The 18143-nt window shown below is 41.2% G+C and overlaps 1 protein-coding gene and 1 long non-coding RNA gene across 6 annotated transcripts in view; one reads left to right on the forward strand and one right to left on the reverse strand.

Annotated features, from left to right (window-relative positions):
• Nucleotides 1-18143, reverse strand: part of LOC139580992 (uncharacterized) — a 587892-nt gene that overhangs the window by 257780 nt on the left and 311969 nt on the right. The window lies entirely within an intron of this gene.
• LOC139580985 (vesicle transport through interaction with t-SNAREs homolog 1A-like) overlaps nt 1-18143 on the forward strand; it is a 170193-nt gene that overhangs the window by 32808 nt on the left and 119242 nt on the right. For 2 of the 5 annotated variants that reach the window (XM_071410217.1, XM_071410215.1), the window contains exons 4-5: nt 6194-6271; nt 11784-11804. The exons of 1 other annotated variant lie outside the window; for it this stretch is intronic. In XM_071410217.1, coding sequence (XP_071266318.1) covers nt 6194-6271; nt 11784-11804 — 99 coding nt within the window. The remainder of the gene's footprint in view (nt 1-6193; nt 6272-11783; nt 11805-18143) is intronic. 2 more of the 5 variants (XM_071410219.1, XM_071410216.1) reach the window with 1 other exon arrangement.

Raw genomic sequence — 18143 nt, forward strand, 5'->3', positions numbered from 1 at the left:
CTCTGCTGGAAGGGACCTACGGACCTCATCTGCATTTGAATGTGGTCTGATCAGTGGAATAAGACAGTATACATAGATGTATAGAGTTAATGATGTGACTAAGCCCCTATGCGTGCTGCTGTATTCTTATGGTAATAAGGGAGCCTGGAGGCATTCAGTCCAGACAATGGTCACGTTACTCCGAAGAAAGGCGAGGGACAGAGGAAGTCTTCTGTGCATTTCCATAGACGGATGCAGTTGGGCACGCACACACAAACAATAGCAGTCCAACGATATATGGGCCCCGCATCTCTTTCTTTGTGTCTAACTTTATACCTTTTTTAGATAACACTCAGAGAATAGACATCAAACAACGATGAATCATAAATCGAGGTCAAAAGAGAACACTCTCCAATTCGGAGAAAGGGTTAAAAGTGAAGGTCTTCTTTTTTTTTTTTAAAGAAAAAGAAAAGAAAGACAGATTCACGCAAAAGAAAAGAAAAAATATTCTCAGTGGAGGGTTCAGTGAACCATATGTAGGTAGCCACAGGCTAATGGGCCGATTGGTCCCTGGCTCGCCAGGTATCCCGTACCGTGTGCCCACCCCCCCCCCGAAATCCCTCATCCATTCCCCTCTAATCTCACCTTTTTCTCTGGCGCTGACCCGGGGAGGCCCACTTTTATTCCCCACTGCACGCCAGAAGCCAGCGTTGTGATCCGAGCGGGCCCCGCTCTGGTTCCTCTCGCCCGGCTGCCTCCCCGACGGCTCTCCTCTATTGATTTCTGCACTGCTGTCTGTGTGTTTGCACCACCGACGCCCGGGCCTGGCTCTCCTCTTCCCTCATACAACCCGGGATTCATGTACTGTGAGAAGAAGAGAAAGAGAGAGCGAGAGAGAAAGAGCGGGGGGGGGAAAAGAAGCCAGGCTTTTGATTTTTCATTAGAACTGCTTCCGTATTTTAATATTGGGTTTAATCGGCCCTCATGCCTTAAAGAAATAACCATTGAGAGATGATTCCCCGGCCTTCAAAAAGTATATGCCGTTTCTTCAATCAAAGCCCCTTGAATTTGCTCTTTTGTTTAGAGTTCAGTTGCGATCGTTTTTTTTCTCCTCTCTCGCTCACCCTCTTGCTTTGCGGGTACAGTCGTTAGGCTTATTGACTGATCTCGGCTCTACTTAAACATTAGAAACGACTTTGACAGGAAAATCTAGCGCACGTATTACAGTGGTGGAAGAGTAAAAGACCCCCATCATAACAATATCCCATTAAACAAAGGCTATCCCCTAACATCACATTTTTACATCACAATATGACATGATATGACATATTGTAACATAATATGATGTAATATTATATTATCTAAATATTGTGTAATGTTGCCTGGTTAAGTACAAATTTGTTTTCAATGTAATACATTTAAACGTTGAAAGTGCAAGTCTGACCCATTTCGTTATGTTTCTTGTATGTACTTAGTATTTATGGACATACACAATATTATTTTCATGCTGAAATGACATGAAGGCCCTTTGAAATGGATTGAGTGCACGTTGTCATATGGGACAATTCCTCAGCCCAGTTTAAATGTGTTTATAGCTCCTCTGCTATTGTTTTCCTTGGTCATTTGAGTTTAGTTGTGTTTGTGTTGTAGCTCTGGTGAGATTCATTTAGTCTTTTCATGGCTGTGAAACACAATGCCGTGTGTGTGTTAAAGCCACAAAAGCGCCAACCTGTGCGCTAATGAGAGGCCCCGTGCTGATATCTACGGCTTAGGTTCCCTACTACTGTTGCAGTCATATTAAGAAAACACACAGGCCAGTGCACACACACACACACACACACACACACACACACACACACACACACACACACACACACACACACACACAGAGAACATGCACACACATACAGACAATTTCTGAAGGAGGTATCTCATACACACGCGCACACACACACAAGCTTGCAAGGCCCTTTATTCCACATAAAAACATACACACAAGTACACACTCCCTCTGATGATAGACAGGAGTAGTGGATTTGATGAAACCAGAAATCAAAACAAAGGCACAGAAAACCCCTCCTGTGACAATCTCAATTGTCGCCGCTTGCCTTTATCTGATAATGTATCAAATGCACCAAAAAGAAGCACTTACTTAATTGAACAACCTCTGCCAATTTGTTTGTCTTAAAGGAGAGGAGGTGACACAAAAACAACAATTGTGTGTGAGAGCTGTTCTTTGTGCCAGTGGAGTGTTAAACCCCCTGCCAGGATGAGATGCATTATTGAAGACGCTGTTGTGATACTTCTGCCTGCTTAAAGATCTCTGCTTCCTTTTTAACGCCGCGCCACCCTCAGCCACCTCTGCCCCGCTTCTGGGGAACTAGAAAAGAACCACTATCACCTGAGAACATATCACAGGGACACAATAGTAGGAACTAGGAAGTGATGTCGCGTTTTCAGTTTTTGTGCGGTTGTGGTTTTCTTTTGTCTACTTTGTGGCCACGTTTCACTAAGGTTTTTAATAGGATAGTAGTGGTATTAATGATAACAATACAGTCATAATAATTGAGTGTTGTTGTTGATTAATATTTTGGAGTAAATGTTCTACTTTTTCGACTGGGTTTTTATTCTATGCCGATTCCTCTTCAACAGTATGTGGAGCTGATTAGCAGCAAATTAAAGGTTAAATGACAATTTGCAGCTGACACCGAGTCGTGGCAAAAGTGCTATTTAAGTACTTTTTTTTTTTTGTAAATGGCCTGCCGCTCTCCCACTGTTGAGAAAGATGTAATGAAACACACTTTTGTAAATTCAATATCGTTAATTACTCTTCACGCCACCAGCCGTGTGCTCGGGATGAAAAGAATGAGTGGAAAAGTGGAGGAAAAAGCGTCTGCAGAGTAACTTCAGGGCCCCTCATTACACCCTGCCCCTGGGTATTTTTACGCCTTTTATATCCCTTCTAATGAACTGTTTACGTTTTTCAGCTTTCCAGGCACCACAATTATTTGCACGCCCTTGTGTCGCTTGTTGCAACGGGTATAGAGAGAGGCTAGTTGGGGCGCCCCCCCCCCAAAAAAAACTTGTTTACCAATGAAGATGAGTTTATTTGGTTGAAATGATTCTGATAGTTTTAAGAGGTGGACTTCTGAAGAAGAAAAAAAATTATAGGCGACTAATGTCAATTGGGTCTATGAACCAAGGGTATTGAAATTATTGTCCACTTCAGCCTAATGTTCATGTAAGTGAAGTACTGGTTGTGATTTGTTTGTTCCAAATTATTATTTTACTGAAAAGTAATGATATATAACTAGTCACTCATGCAGGTATGTAAACAGAAATGGTATAAAAACACTTAAAACAATTTTTTTTGTCATAATTGCATGAATATAATTTCCAGCTCTGATATTGTTCTTGATTAGCATATCTTACAGTATGAGTTATTATGCATGCATATATAATTATGTTTGGATGGGTTAAAGAAACTCTTTCTTCTCCCATCGATGTCAACAGAGGTTAGACACACGTGTGTGTTTTTTTTGACAGGACACCGAAACCTCCGTTTCGCATTTGACGACATGTGTGGAGTTTTTAAAAAAGAAGACGGCCACTTTGCATAAAGATGGATCTTTTGTACTTTTGTGCTTCCGGGAATAGAAGCAAAGTCTCACCCAAGATTAGAAAAAGTGACAAAAGAAAGACCTTTCGAAAGGATAAAGAAAGATGTATTTTCTATGTCAATAAGGTATCTTATGAACGTGCTCATTCTTTTTAGATTACAAAGCCTCGTCGCCTGGTTTCATGTTCCTTTAGTCATTTCCATTTTTCCCGCTCCGTCTTCAACACACTAGGATGAGAAACTTTCGACATTGTCTTTCTGAACAGTTCTTTTGGGGTTTGTTTACTTTTAAATAACTACGATTTAGACCTTTTTTTAAAAAAGATTTTTGGAACAACCTTAGTTACTATAGACCACGATATACCCCGATCAAATATATAGATCTTACTCATTCAATTATGCTCACTAGTGTGATCTCAAAAGTCACACATGACAAAACATTATCAAATGAAGATAACCGTTTGAGGTGCACTTATTTGCATAACACCCCAACCGGTAATCAAAGTCTATCAATGGGTGAGACAGTCAATATTGCACAGCTGCTCTTGTTTTACATCAAATGAAAAGGGAATAATCACTCTAAGGGTTATGCTTTTTTTTTCCGGGGGGGGGGGGGGGGGGTTCAAACCAAAAAGTAAATGGGTAGGGAGCAGCAGTAGTCTTTGGTTCAGTCGCATTTGCAGCTCGTTTTATTTTCTGTTTTATTTGTGCTGCGTTCATCGTGGAAACTGTTGATACTCTTGGCAGTAACAAACAGCTATTTAGAAATACCCCAAAACTGTGCGGGGTTTGAAGAAGACGTCAGGCTCTGCGTACTCAAATCAAGCCTTCTCCCTGGCTTCTAGTCTCAATTACTGGCAACCCGTCTTTTTCTCCTAAGTTACGCTGCGGCTCTTTAAGATGACGCTCCACTAAAATGAGATGTGGGTGTTATCCCGGCAAAACATGACTCTACGCTGTCTGCCTGTTCCAGATTGATGTTTGTCTTTGTACTCACACTAACAACATGCCTTAACTTTGTCATAACCTGCACATTTGGAAGAAAGGCTAATTGTACTTCCAGTTAGGGGTAGAATTAATCCTGTCCAAAATTTCTTAATGATGTATTTGAATAATTTTGTTTGCAAAAATGGATTGTTCAAATCACAGAAGAGAGGGGGGGGGAAATACTGTCGATGCTCGCAAAAAAAGGTATTAACACTTCATGTGCAACAATGATGCAAATGTTGTCATTTGGATTGTGAAGGCATTCGATTGTATTTGTGTGTGTTCTATGGCGGTGCTGTGTTTTTGATTTGGGTCATTGTGAATTCCGCTGTTCCCCGCAGTCGTTCCTTCGGTGGTTAGCACAGGTCCCCGTGGCTCAGTTGATGCCTGTAAAGTGTGTTGTTTGGGGGCTTCACTTTATCTAATGGTTTTTCGCTTGTCGCCCTGGTCAATCAGCTTCCCAGACAACTCGGTAATTACTCTTGTGGCTGTGTCCCTCACTGTCACAATAACAACACAAATCACTTCCCTGATGGCTTTCCACTCACTGGTCAAGTTTACGGGGAAATACATTTTAAAAAACGTGGTGACACACATATTTATATATTTTTCTCTACTTTATTTCAATGAATGATTTAGAGATCTGATTCTTATTTCTTCAAAAATACTGTAGCACTGTTACTATATTTGTTAAACAATGTGATTTTTAGATTGAACTTCTAAATACAAATTCTAAACAGGAAATAGACAAAATATTTGGCAAAAGCAGGAGTCTCGAAAGATTTTAGAATAGATGTGCCAATTTTTAGGCCCATATTTCCCAGTGATTTTGCTCTCCTCACACTGCCCACACAGAAGTCCTGTCAAGGCAGAAAGAGAAGAAAAGACGAGGAGGCTTAGTAAACAGTTTCTCTTTCTCCGCTGTTGTGTATATAGTTTGGAGGGAATTTGAAGCGGGCTATTTTTTCTGTTGGTGTCTGTAAACAAGCGCTACACATGGCCTGCTCCTTCAGCATCGGAGGTGGCACACTGAAGAGTGTTTGTCATTTTTTGGGGGGGACATGGCATTCCCTCCCACCCCTTCTGAAGAGGAGAGGGAGAGGGATCCCAAATCTGATGGAACGCCAATGGGTGATGAATTATTCCCTGTCTAAGTCCCAGTATCGGCAATATCACAGAGCCTGCCACTGCACTGTGCTGACAGCAGTGACAGCCCCCAGAAAAGATTTAGCGCTGACGAGTGATACTTTCCTTGTACATCTCCCGCCCCTGCCCCTGTGCCAGAGCCCTCCGTAGTTGGTTTTATTCTTCAGATTGTGTTTATTTAAGTGGGAAAGGGGGACATCTCTACAATTTCACTGGTACTAGATCACTTCGCAAGTGTGCACACACACAACCGCAGGTGCATTGCCTTTTTTTTGACAGTCGGGTCCATTAGGGGGCTCTCGTGCTTAAGAAATGCCTGTTATGTTTTTCCAAGACAACTCCACTAAGGCTTATTCCCCCCCACCCCCACCCCCCCCGCTGTTTTCTCTTTCTCCCCTCTTCTGTTCTCTCCTCTTCTGTCTTCTTCATCTTCTCTCCTTCCTCTTCCTCCTCCCCCTGCAGAAAAGGTCACGTATCGCCTACAGTGATGAGGTGCGGAACGAGCTCCTGGGGGAAGACGCTGGCTCCTCGGAGAGTCAGGTAAGGTGCTAATCAAGCCCCTCCGGTCCCCAGTGTGGGTGGCTGGCCCTGGGTGTGAAAGGGTCAGGGCCTCCCGGGGCACCTCCTAGGGCCAACAGGGCCACCGCAGCATTGGCACTAAGTCATGCGGAAGGAACACTGTTTAATGCAAAGCTGCCCAGGGTCTGAATGGGCTCCAGGCCTGGGCCCAGCATCTGGGCAACGCCAGATTGGGGCAACCCCCCCACAGTTGTTCTCCAGCCGTCTGTGTACTTATCCTCCACCAACACACTATCAGCCGCACACAAACACACAACCAACCTCCTCCCCACAAACGGTGTCTTTCACACTCCTTTAAACACAAGGGGTGGCGAAACCACACAATGCAGACACTCAGGATAAATAGGATTCTCAGGTTCAATGTTTATAAGCATTAGTATCAAAAAGTCACTGACAGTTTTTATATTTTACTCGTTATAGTTTGTTGCAAGTGATATTGAAAATCGTTGAATTTAATATTATAATTCTATGCAATTACAGTTGAAAATGTATTCACATTCATGAAAAGGTGTATGGTGAATTTTGCAATGAACATTGAAATGTAATTTAACGTTTCATTTAAACTGTGCTGGAGTTCAATACAATGGATTACAAACAGCAGATAAAAAGCAAATTAGCCATATTTCTTCCATTGTCACAAAATTATAAGACGTGGGAAATGAACAATGCCTTCAAAAACTGTATTGATTCAGTCATATTGAATATGAGAAAGGGAAAAACAAAAGCAAAGATCTTAAATAGTGATCTTAATTGCCCAAAATATGCCACATGTTCTTTAAACTTTGATTGTTTTGTATTATGTCTGAAGTGCTGCGTCAAGAAATAACAACACAACAGCTACGCAAACCATCTTTTTAACACTTGACGTGGTGCCTGTATCTCACCTGCACAGCTGCCACTCACAGACAGACACTCACAACTCTGACCAGCGTCCTTTGACTAATTATATATTACCTTAAATGATCCTGTCAGCTTTGCAATAGTTGCCGCGTGTCTCAGTCACACACAGACAAACACAGAGGGAGAAATATGCACGTAGGCACATTTAGTCCCTCAGTACTTTGTAAAAGTACAGTGAGATGGTCTGCAGTTGAGCAGAGCTAAATAAAGTTGTCTCCTTTTTTCTTTTCTTTTTTTGATAGCTTCCTTATTACCATTTCAATGATGACCCATGCACTGCACATCTTGCAAACATATGTATCGCTAGCCGAGATGTGTAATGGATATGCATATTCCCTGCAAATTAGTGAGACACAGAAGTGACTCTGACATTTTATACAGAAGTTGGAAGTGGATTTGCTGCCAGAACTGTCACATTCAAGACGGTGATGGTTCCTATCAAAATCTTGTCAAAGGGAAAAGAAAAAAAAGAATTATGACCCACATTTCAAATATATATATATTTCCCTTTCATTAAAAACAATTGATGATGAACCCCATTATTGAAATAATTATTCATAGACCTAAGAATATTTTTCATAGGATAATAATTTGTTTAAACAATGGAACCACCCCGATGAGCTCATCTAGAAGGACAATATTAAGATGCATGCATTTTAAGTTGTTTTTAGTCTGTTATGCTGCTTTGTTGAACGATGATATCATTATTTGAAATGATATCACCTCCCTACTATTAAATCTTTGGGTGAATGTTTCTTGAAGTACATTTTAAGATAATTCATTTGTCCAGCCTTCAAGTAATCCCATAGTTTTTTTGTAGAGAGCTAACATGTCAAGGAATGTTGTTGTTGTAGTTTAATTATAATACACTTGTCTATGTTTTGTCATTCAGCCACAAAGTCAATATCCTCCATGGTTCGGACAAAACCTTGTATTTTCTCAAGTGATTTAATAACCCTCAAGGACGAATGGAAAGCACGGGGAGGCAAATTGTCCCTGAACCAGAGAAGAAAGTCCACATTTAGTAAGACACATTTAGGAAACGTGTATAAGCAAATAAAAAACTAAATACAAAATACAACAGTTATTCAAAAAATAAATGGGGATTTATAGATCTAGAACAAACTTATGGCATCTTTAAACCATTGTATTGCTCAGTAACCATAGACCTGTGGTTTGGTGTTTACCTATTCCTTAGGTAGTTGCTTCAGAATCTTGAATGCTCAAAGCATAACATTTGTACTATAAGTTGAGTCAATATCAAGATTCTAATGTTTGTACATTGTAAAACAGACGTTGTCTCACACACACACACACACGCACATTTTTCTATTTACCATGGTGCCATATTTACCTCATTTCCATTTTTAAAACTTCTGGAGATAACACTTGGTCTTGCTGTGAGTGGAGTGCTCGGAACGTCATTTTTTTTTTTTTTTGATCGAACAAGACAGGAGCGATAGAGAGGATGGGAAAGATGGGGGAGCTTGGGCAAGTCGGTCAATTTAATTCCTGACGATCTGAAAGAGTTCAGGATCATTTCATATAGCTCTGGCTAAACGGATCATTACCAGTCACAAATCTATTCGTTACATGGCAAGGATTTATAGCTAAGTAAATTGGGGAGTTCTGAAAATGGAGTGTTGGCCCTGCGATAATGGCTAAAGAACGATTTAATAGAGTTGGGCATTTATTCGTTATCTGTATGCGGACAGAGACTGAAATGGCGCTATCACTATTTTTTTTTTAATAACGTGGTAGTCTACCGTTGCACTTTTTTTCCTCCCCTTTCTCACTCGGCATGCAACTCACACACACACACCCTACCACACACGAACACTCTACGGAATAGTTTCGATTTCAGTCACAGCAGAAGGCTTGGCCACAAGAGATTGTGCTGGTTTGAGCCGGCATGGACCAGATTTTACAGGCTACAAAGGAAGCAGATTACCACTTGTATCGAATTCCGTATTGAATAAAAAAATCTTTGTTTGAAAAATCTGCTGATTATCATAACAGAAAAATTGCAGCAGTGCAATTTTGAATACTGGCTGGCATTACAAAAACACAGGGAAAGGCGCTCGTGGAGCCGTAATTATAACATTTTCTGTGTTTAACACTTTATTTCTCTCAAGCAAAGCTAGCGTTGGTGGGTTACGTTTGAAAAGAATGGTAAAGATTGATGGAAAAAAAGCGAATGCCAAGCACAAAACCCCTCATATATAGTTTCAGCAAATCCTCCACGAGGACTTACAATCGGCCAAGCAGCACAAATAAGATGGAACAAGTTTTGTTTGGTTCTCATTGAATTGGAGGGAAGGGCTGCGGCGAGTGATCGGCAGCTCTGGCTGGCCTGTTCAAACCCTAAATAGCCACATATGTGTCGTATTTTTAAACTTCGGCCTCCTCAATAATGCGTTCAACGCAGGGGGCTGTGACCTTTGAAATAAAGGACAGTTTCCTGTCAGCAAAGTGGCCCATTTTTCTCACCGAAAGAAAGAGTGAAGAAAATCGTATTTCTTTGCAATGTTTTTTCTCTCCATTTGTTAGCCTGTCGCTGCCAAGTTCCTCAAGGCCAGTGGCTCACTAAAATGAAGCTCTCAGCGAAGTGAAGAAAATCGTATTTCTTTGCAATGTTTTTTCTCTCCATTTGTTAGCCTGTCGCTGCCAAGTTCCTCAAGGCCAGTGGCTCACTAAAATGAAGCTCTCAGCAGACAAACATTAAGCTGTTTTACTTTTGCATATTTTCTTCAACTCCTTTTCTGTCATTCTATCACGCATCTGAGATACTATATGGCTTGATAGCGGGCTGGAATGCATTAATTCTCCGACTTTTTGGACATTTTCTTCAGATTTGCCCTTCCATCGTGTTTTCCTTTTTTAAACTCTGTTTACAGAATTACAATATTACATTATGATATATTTGTTATTGGAAATCCTTTCCTAATTTAATTGGGGAACGCTGAATAAAGTACATACAAGTATTTAAACAACAATTGGACATTTTACTTTGAATTAAGGTGGTAAGAACTGTGATATTCTGTATATTTAAAATAAATATACTTTTTTAAAGAATAGTTGTCTACTATTGTATATAGCCATATATTAGCTATAAAAAAATATAGATATATATTTATATATATTGTTATTATTGAACAGAGACAATAATACTGATGGAGCCACTCCAGATATGGCTGTGTATATTTTCTCTCGCTCTCTCAAATCCTAATAGACATCCATCAGAGTAGAATTTAACATTACAGTTACACCGACATAATTGTGCTTCAATTGCTCATACATTTTTACCGACCGGGTGGCTGCGTCTTTAACTCTTCGGCGCGGGCACCTTTCAGAAAACGCTTAAGCGTGGAGGAGCCTAGCCTGTCGTTCCTGACGACCGTGGCCACGACAACCAATAGTTTAACATCAATCCCACCACCGAGCCTCTTCTTTCTTCTCGACAATCCCGTTGTATAATTTATGATCCAAGTCCTCCTGCCTCTTTTCTGATAGCAAATGATTTCAAACTAGCAAAATTCAAAATGACCACCACATACAAAGTGAGATTAGAGGAGAGTAATAGTGGCCCTGAGCCTCCCTTCAGATCTGCTAACCTTTTAATCTCGCTCAAGAAATGAAGATTTAAAAAAATCACCTGAAACTGATGACAAATTAAGAAACCTGTCCTTCCCCTTCTGTACTAAATGATGTTGTGTTCTCCATGTCTTTCCCCTACATAAAGAACAGGTTGTGGCAGAAGCATCCTTTTTTAATAGTGATTTAAGCTTGATTAAGCTCGAATTGAATCGTTGCTCTCCTCCAATGTCTGTGTCTCTATTAAAGATAAGGTAACAACAGTAGGACATGGGGATGTTTTCTATTTACTCTGCTTGAATTTGACACTCTCTTTTCATCAACAATAACTAATGCAAAGATTCATTGACTCCCAGTTGTCCTAATAATAGGCTCTGCCTTTATGTATACACAGCAGGCATCTGTATTGCAATACATAAGGAACATGAAATATTGACAATGTGTCACCAATGATGGACACATTGGAAACAATGGATTGGCTCTACATTTCACAATCTAGAATAAAAAAAAAGGCATGTCTTTTTTTGCTATTTTGCACCGGGACATATAAAATAGAGATATTCCCTCTATCAAGCTTCTATGCATACTGTAACCCAAACTGTATTTTCCTACTGTACAGAGTGGGATCTATTTTCTTCTCCCTTTTTGACACATCAAGTGTTGTGATGTGACTTCCTTGATGGTGCTAGTTTAGACACCGCGAGTCGAGCAATCCATTCCCTCTCTTTGTCTCATGTGACAGCGAGAGAACTTGATCTTTGTTTGTTCAAAAAAGTCTGCATGAGTCTCGTGTTTAGCGTCGTTTAATGTGTTTGTCTGTGATTTCTAAATGCTAAACATGCAAACTGATAAATCGTCAAGGTTAATTCGGTACCCAGTCACATGACTGATCTGCTTCCTGCCATGTCTTTTCTTTTTATCTTTCTCTCACTTCCTCCCTCTATTTCTCTCTCTCTCTCTCTTTGCTTTCACGTGGCAGTTGATAAAGTTACGTGAAGAGGTAAGTGCCTCTCTGCCTTTCCTGTTTTTAGATTCCTTTCCGTCTGAATTTCTGTGCACTCATCTCTGCAGCCATAAGGCCAAGGCTATTGGTGAGGCTCTTATGAGTCTTTAGGGGGATGAATTCAAGCCATTTTCTGTAAAAATCTGAAAAGGAAGATTGTTTTGAAAAGAGTGTGCTTTCAGAAAAACTAACATGGGGAAAAGGCTGGCATAAAGTACACTTCAGGACAGTGCTACAGGTGGCAACCCTGAGAAAAACCACCCACTATACCATCAACATCTTTATGCTCAGCAATCATGGTTGCTCAATATCATGCCAAATTAGTGGATTCCGCCTTACTTTCACCCCTGCTGATAACTGACCACATCACCTCCTGTAAAACAAAGAGTGGGGGTACGCTGTACCGGTGAAAGGTGAGCCTTTCACAATTTATACAACATGCCACATGAAAAATTTGTAGTATTTACACATGTAGTAACCAAAAAAGTGTTAAACAAATTGAAATAAACGCAGGATTTTTTTTTTTACGTCCTCTCACTGTCAACTGCGTTTATTTTCAGCAACTTAACATGTGTAAATATTTGTATGAAAATAACAAGATTCAACAACTGAGAAATAAACTGAACAAGTTCCAAAGACATGTGACTAACAGAAATGGAATATTGTGTCCCTGAACAAAGGGGGGGGTCAAAATCAAAAGTAACAGTCGGTATCTGGTGTGGCCACCTGCTGCATTAAGTACTGCAGTGCATCTCCTCCTCATGGACTGCACCAGATTTGCCAGTTATTGCTGTGAGATGTTACCCCACTCTTCCACCAAGGCACCTGCAAGTTCCCAGACATTTCTGGGGGGAATGGCCCTAGCCCTCACCCTCCGATCCAACAGGTCCCAGACGTGCTCAATGGGATTGAGAGCCGGGCTCTTCGCTGGCCATGGCAGAACACTGACATTCCTGTCATGCAGGAAATTACGCACAGAACGAGCAGTATGGCTGGTGGCAGTGTCATGCTGGAGGGTCATGTCAGGATGAGCCTGCAGGAAGGGTACCACATGAGGGAGGAGGATGTCTTCCCTGTAACGCACAGCGTTGAGATTGCCTGCAATGACAACAAGCTCAGTCCGATGATGCTGTGACACACCGCCCCAGATGATGACGGACCCTCCACCTCCAAATCGATCCCGCTCCAGAGTACAGTCCTCGGTGTAACGCTCATTCCTTCGACGATAAACGCGAATCCGACCATCACCCCTGGTGAGACAAAACCGCGACTCGTCAGTGAAGAGCACTTTTTGCCAGTCCTGTCTGGTCCAGCGACGGTGGGTTTGTGCCCATAGGCAACGTTGTTGCCGGTGATGTCTGGTGAGGACATGCCTTACAACAGGCCTACAAGGCCTCAGTCCAGCCTCTCTCAGCCTATTGAGGACAGTCTGAGCACTGATGGAGGGATTGTGCGTTCCTGGTGTAACTCGGGCAGTTGTTGTTGCCATCCTGTACCTGTCCCGCAGGTATGATGTTCGGATGTACCAATCCTGTGCAGGTGTTGTTACACGTGGTCTGCCACTGCGAGGACGATCAGCTGTCCGTTCTGTCTCCCTGTAGCGCTGTCTTAGGCGTCTCACAATATGGACATTGCAATTTATTTCCCTGGCCACATCTGCAATCCTCATGCCTCCTTGCATCATGCCTAAGGCACGTTCACGCAGATGAACAGGGACCCTGGGCATCTTTCTTTTGGTGTTTTTCAGAGTCAGTAGAAAGGCCTCTTTAGTGTCCTAAGTTTTCATAACTGTGACCTTAATTGCCTACCGTCTGTATGCTGTTGGTGTCTTAACGACCGTTCCACAGGTTCATTAATTGTTTATGGTTCATTGAACACGCATGGTAAACAGTGTTTAAACCCTTTACAATGAAGATCTGTGAAGTTATTTGGATTTTTACGAATTATCTTTGAAAGACAGGGTCCTGAAAAAGGGACGTTTCTTTTTTTGCTGAGTTTATATTTGAGATTCTTCAAAGTAGCCACCCTTTTCCTTGATGACTGCTTTGCATACTATTGGCATTCTCTCAACCAGCTTCATGAGGTAGTCACCTGGAATGCATTTCAATTAACAGGGGTGCCTTGTTAATTTGTGGAATATCTTTCCTTCTTAATGCGTTTGAGACAATCAGTTGTGTTGTGACAAGGTATGGGTGGTATACAGAAGATAGCCCTATTTGGTAAAAGACCAAGTCCATATTATGGCAAGAACAGCTAAAATAAGCAAAGAGAAATGACAGTCAATCATTACTTAAAGACATGATGGTCAGTCATTACGGAAAATTCAAGAACTTTGAAAGTTTCTTCAAGTGCAGTCGCAAAACCATCAAGCGCTATGGAACTGACTCTCATGAGGACCGCCACAGGAAAGGAAGACCCAGAGTTGACTCTGCTGCAGAGGATATGTTCATTAGAGTTACCAGCCTCAGAAATTGCAGACCAAATAAATGCTGCACAGAGTTCAAGTAACAGACACATCTCAACATCAACTATACAGAGGAGACTGCGTGAATCAGACCTTCATGGTCGAATTGCTGTAGAGAAACTACATCTGAAAGACACCAATAAGAAGAAGAGACTTGCTTGGGACAAGTGGAAATCTGTCCTTTGGTCTGATGAGTCAACATTTTTTTTTTTTGGTTCCAATCGCTTATTGTGCATCTCTGAGAAACTGTCATGTTTGCGATAGCTCGCAATGATTGTGCATTAGTGAAACTTACAGGTCCGTAGGAGAAACGGGTACCAAAAAAAACGTTTAGTTACGAGAACCAAGCTATCATAAGTGCTTTATATAGGCCTATTATGCATTTTGTATAAACAAATAGCATATTCTATAATTGTGGTACAACAAAGGTAAACTGAGATGCAGAGTAGGTGAATGGATGATCTCCGCATTTGTGGTTCCCACCGTGGGGGTGCATTGCTAGTGACCCTGTTGGTGATTTATTTAGAATTCAAGGCATACTTAACCATTATGGCTACCACAGCATTCTGCAGCGACATGCCATCCCATCTGGTTTGCGCTTAGTGGGACTATCATTTGTTTTTCAACTGGACAATGACCCAACACACCTTCAGGCTGTGTAAGGGCTATTTGACCAAGAAGGAGAGTGATGGAGTGCTGCATCAGATGACCTGGCCTCCACAATCACCCTACCTCAACCCAATTGAGATGGTTTGGGATCAGTTGGACTGCAGAGTGAAGGAAAAGCAGCCAACAAGTGCTCAGCATATGTGGGAACTCCTTAACTTTTGGAAAAGCATTCCAGGAGAAGCTGGTTGAGAGAATGCCAATAGTGTGCAAAGCTGTCATCAAAGCAAAGGGTGGCTACTTTGAAGAATTTAAAATATATTTTGATTTCTTTAACCTCTCTGGTATAAGTGGGACGCTAGCTTCCCACCTCGACAACAGCCAGTGAAATTGCAGGGCACCAAATTCAAAACAACAGAAATCCCATAATTAAAATTCCTCAAACAGACAAGTATTATCCACCATTTTAAAGATAAACTTCTTGTAAATCCAACCACAGTGTCTGATTTCAAAAAGGCTTTACTGCGAAAGCACACCATGCGATTATGTTAGGTCAGCACCTAGTCACAGAAAACCATACAGCCATTTTTCAAGCCAAAGAGAGGAGTCACAAAAAGTAGAAATAGAGAAAATTAATCACTAACCTTTGATGATCTTCATCAGATGGCACTCATAGGACTTTATGTTACACAATACATGTATGTTCATATTTATATCCAAAAATCTCAGTTTACATTGGCGCGTTATGGTCAGAAATGCATTGTCTCAGAAAAACATCCGGTGAAAGTGCAGAGAGCCACATGAAATTACAGAAATACTCATCATAAACATTGGTAAACGATACAAGTGTTAAACATACGAATAAAGATAAACTTCTCCTTAATGCAACCGCTGTGTCAGATTTCAAAAAGGCTTTACGGAGAAAGCACACTTTGGTATTATGTTAGGTCAGCACCTAGCCACAGAAACCCATACAGCCATTTTCCAGCCAAGGAGAGTGTCACAAAAGTCAGAAATAGCATTAAAATGAATCACTTACCTTTGATGATCTTCATCTGGTAGTCTCAGGTCTCCATGTTAGACAATAAATGTTTGTTTTGTTTGGTAATGTCCCTCTATGACCAAAAACCTCCTTTTTGTTCACGCGATTTGTTCAGTAATCCGAATGCTTAAAGCGCGTGCACTAAGTCCAGACGAAAAGTCCAAAAAAAGTACAATAAAAGTTAGTAGAAACATGCCAAACGATGTTTAAAATCAATCCTTCGGTTGTTTTTGTCATAAATAATCAATAATATTTCAACCGGACAAAAGCTTCGTCAATAGGAAAGGAGAAACAAGAAAGGCGCGTTCCCGATCAGGCGCATGGCTGATGAATGGAAATTTCCACTGGCCACTGATTGAAAGTGCTGTATATCCCTCATTTTTCATAGTAAAAGCCTGAAACAATGCTTAAAGACTGGCCACATATAGAGGAAGCCACAGAGCTTGTGAACTGGGTCCTAAGTCTTTGTATGGTGGATAGGCTTTCAATGGAAAAACAGCCTTTCAAAATAATAGTACTTCCTGGTTGGATTTTCCTCGGCTTTTTGCCTGCCATATCAGTTCTGTTATACTCACAGACATTATTTTAACGGTTTTGCAAACGTTAGAGTGTTTTCTATCCAAATCTACTAATTATATGCATATCCTATCTTCTGGGCCTGAGTAGCAGGCAGTTTAATTTGGGCACGCTTTTCATCCAAAATTCCGAATGCTGCCCCCTACCCTAGTGAAGTTTTAAGTCATTGTTTTGGTTTCTACATGATTCCATATGTGTTATTTCATCGTTTTGATGTCTTCACTATTATTCTACAATGTTGAAAATAGTAAAAAATAATGAAAAACCCTTGAATGAGTAGGTGTGTCCTAACTTTTGACTGGTACTGCTTCTACACCTGCATTGCTTGCTGTTTGGGGTTTTAGGCTGGGTTTCTGTACAGCACTTCGAGATATTAGCTGATGTACGAAGGGCTATATAAAATAAACTTGATTTGATACTGTAGGTGTTTTGTAACTGATGTATCGTTCATTCATCAAATTGCAGGTGCACTGTTGGTGTTCGGATGCTGAAATTATTTAGTTATTTTTCTATTTTTCTCTCTGTTTTGGTGGGAGGGTCCTGTAAGTAAGGATTTCACTGTTGTTGACAGAGCATGTGACGAATACAATTTGGTTTGATTTTGATTTGTTGAAATGTCTTTGAAGGCTCAAAATGATCTTGCCTCAGAGTTTTCTATCATCCAGCTTTTGTGTTTATGTTGGCCTGTACAGTACATATCTTTGACTTTGTAATATGGTTTTGTGGAAGCTTTGTCACTGTAATGTGATCATAGAGAGGATCTCCTATCTGCAATCCTCGCTCAACAATCTAGCACCGTCAGCAGGACCCCTTGATGCCACCCCCCCCCCCCCCACCATTGCTACTCCGCCGTTCAATACGTTTCTTATAGGATACCGTTGAATAGGCAGAGTACTTAGTTTTATATGATGAGACTGACAGTAGAGGCGATTGAATTGTCCCTTTTGGTTTGAACCCAAATGAACACTGGCTGGGTGTGAGCATGGTTGGTGGCCATGGGCTGCTTGATAGCTGGTGAAAGACCACATGGGCTGACATGAGATGTATTATATAACCTGATTGGAGTTCAGTTTTGTACGCTCAAACATTGCATTCACCATTTATATTCAAACAGACCGCAAACGGCAGTTGTTTCTTCTGCTGTAGGTTTATTAGCGATATACACTGAGTGTACAAAACATTAGGAACACCTTCCTAATATTGAGCTGCACCCCCTTTTGTCCTCAGAACAGCCTCAATTCGTCGGGGCGTGGACTCTACAACGTGTCAAGCGTTCCACAGGGATGCTGGCCGATGTTGACCCCAAAGCTTCCCCACGGTTGTGTGAAGTTGTCTGGATGTCCTTTTGGGTGGTGGACCATTCTTGATACACACAGGAAACTGTTGACTGTGAGAGAAAAAAACTACAGCGTTGCAGTTCTTGACACACAAACCTGTGCGCTTGGCACCCACTACCACACCCCGCTCAAAGACGAATATTTTGTCTTCCCCATTCACCCTCTGAATAGTTCAAATACACAATCCCTGTCTCGATTGTCTCAAGGTTAACAAATCATTCCTTAAAAGAGCAGGTGTTTTTCATGTTTTGTACACTCAGTGTAGGTCTGTGTGAACTTGCTCGAGTTAAATGATCATCACTCATTCTATT

Source organism: Salvelinus alpinus, chromosome 7 (assembly GCF_045679555.1).
Source record: "Salvelinus alpinus chromosome 7, SLU_Salpinus.1, whole genome shotgun sequence".
Classification (NCBI taxonomy): domain Eukaryota; kingdom Metazoa; phylum Chordata; class Actinopteri; order Salmoniformes; family Salmonidae; genus Salvelinus; species Salvelinus alpinus.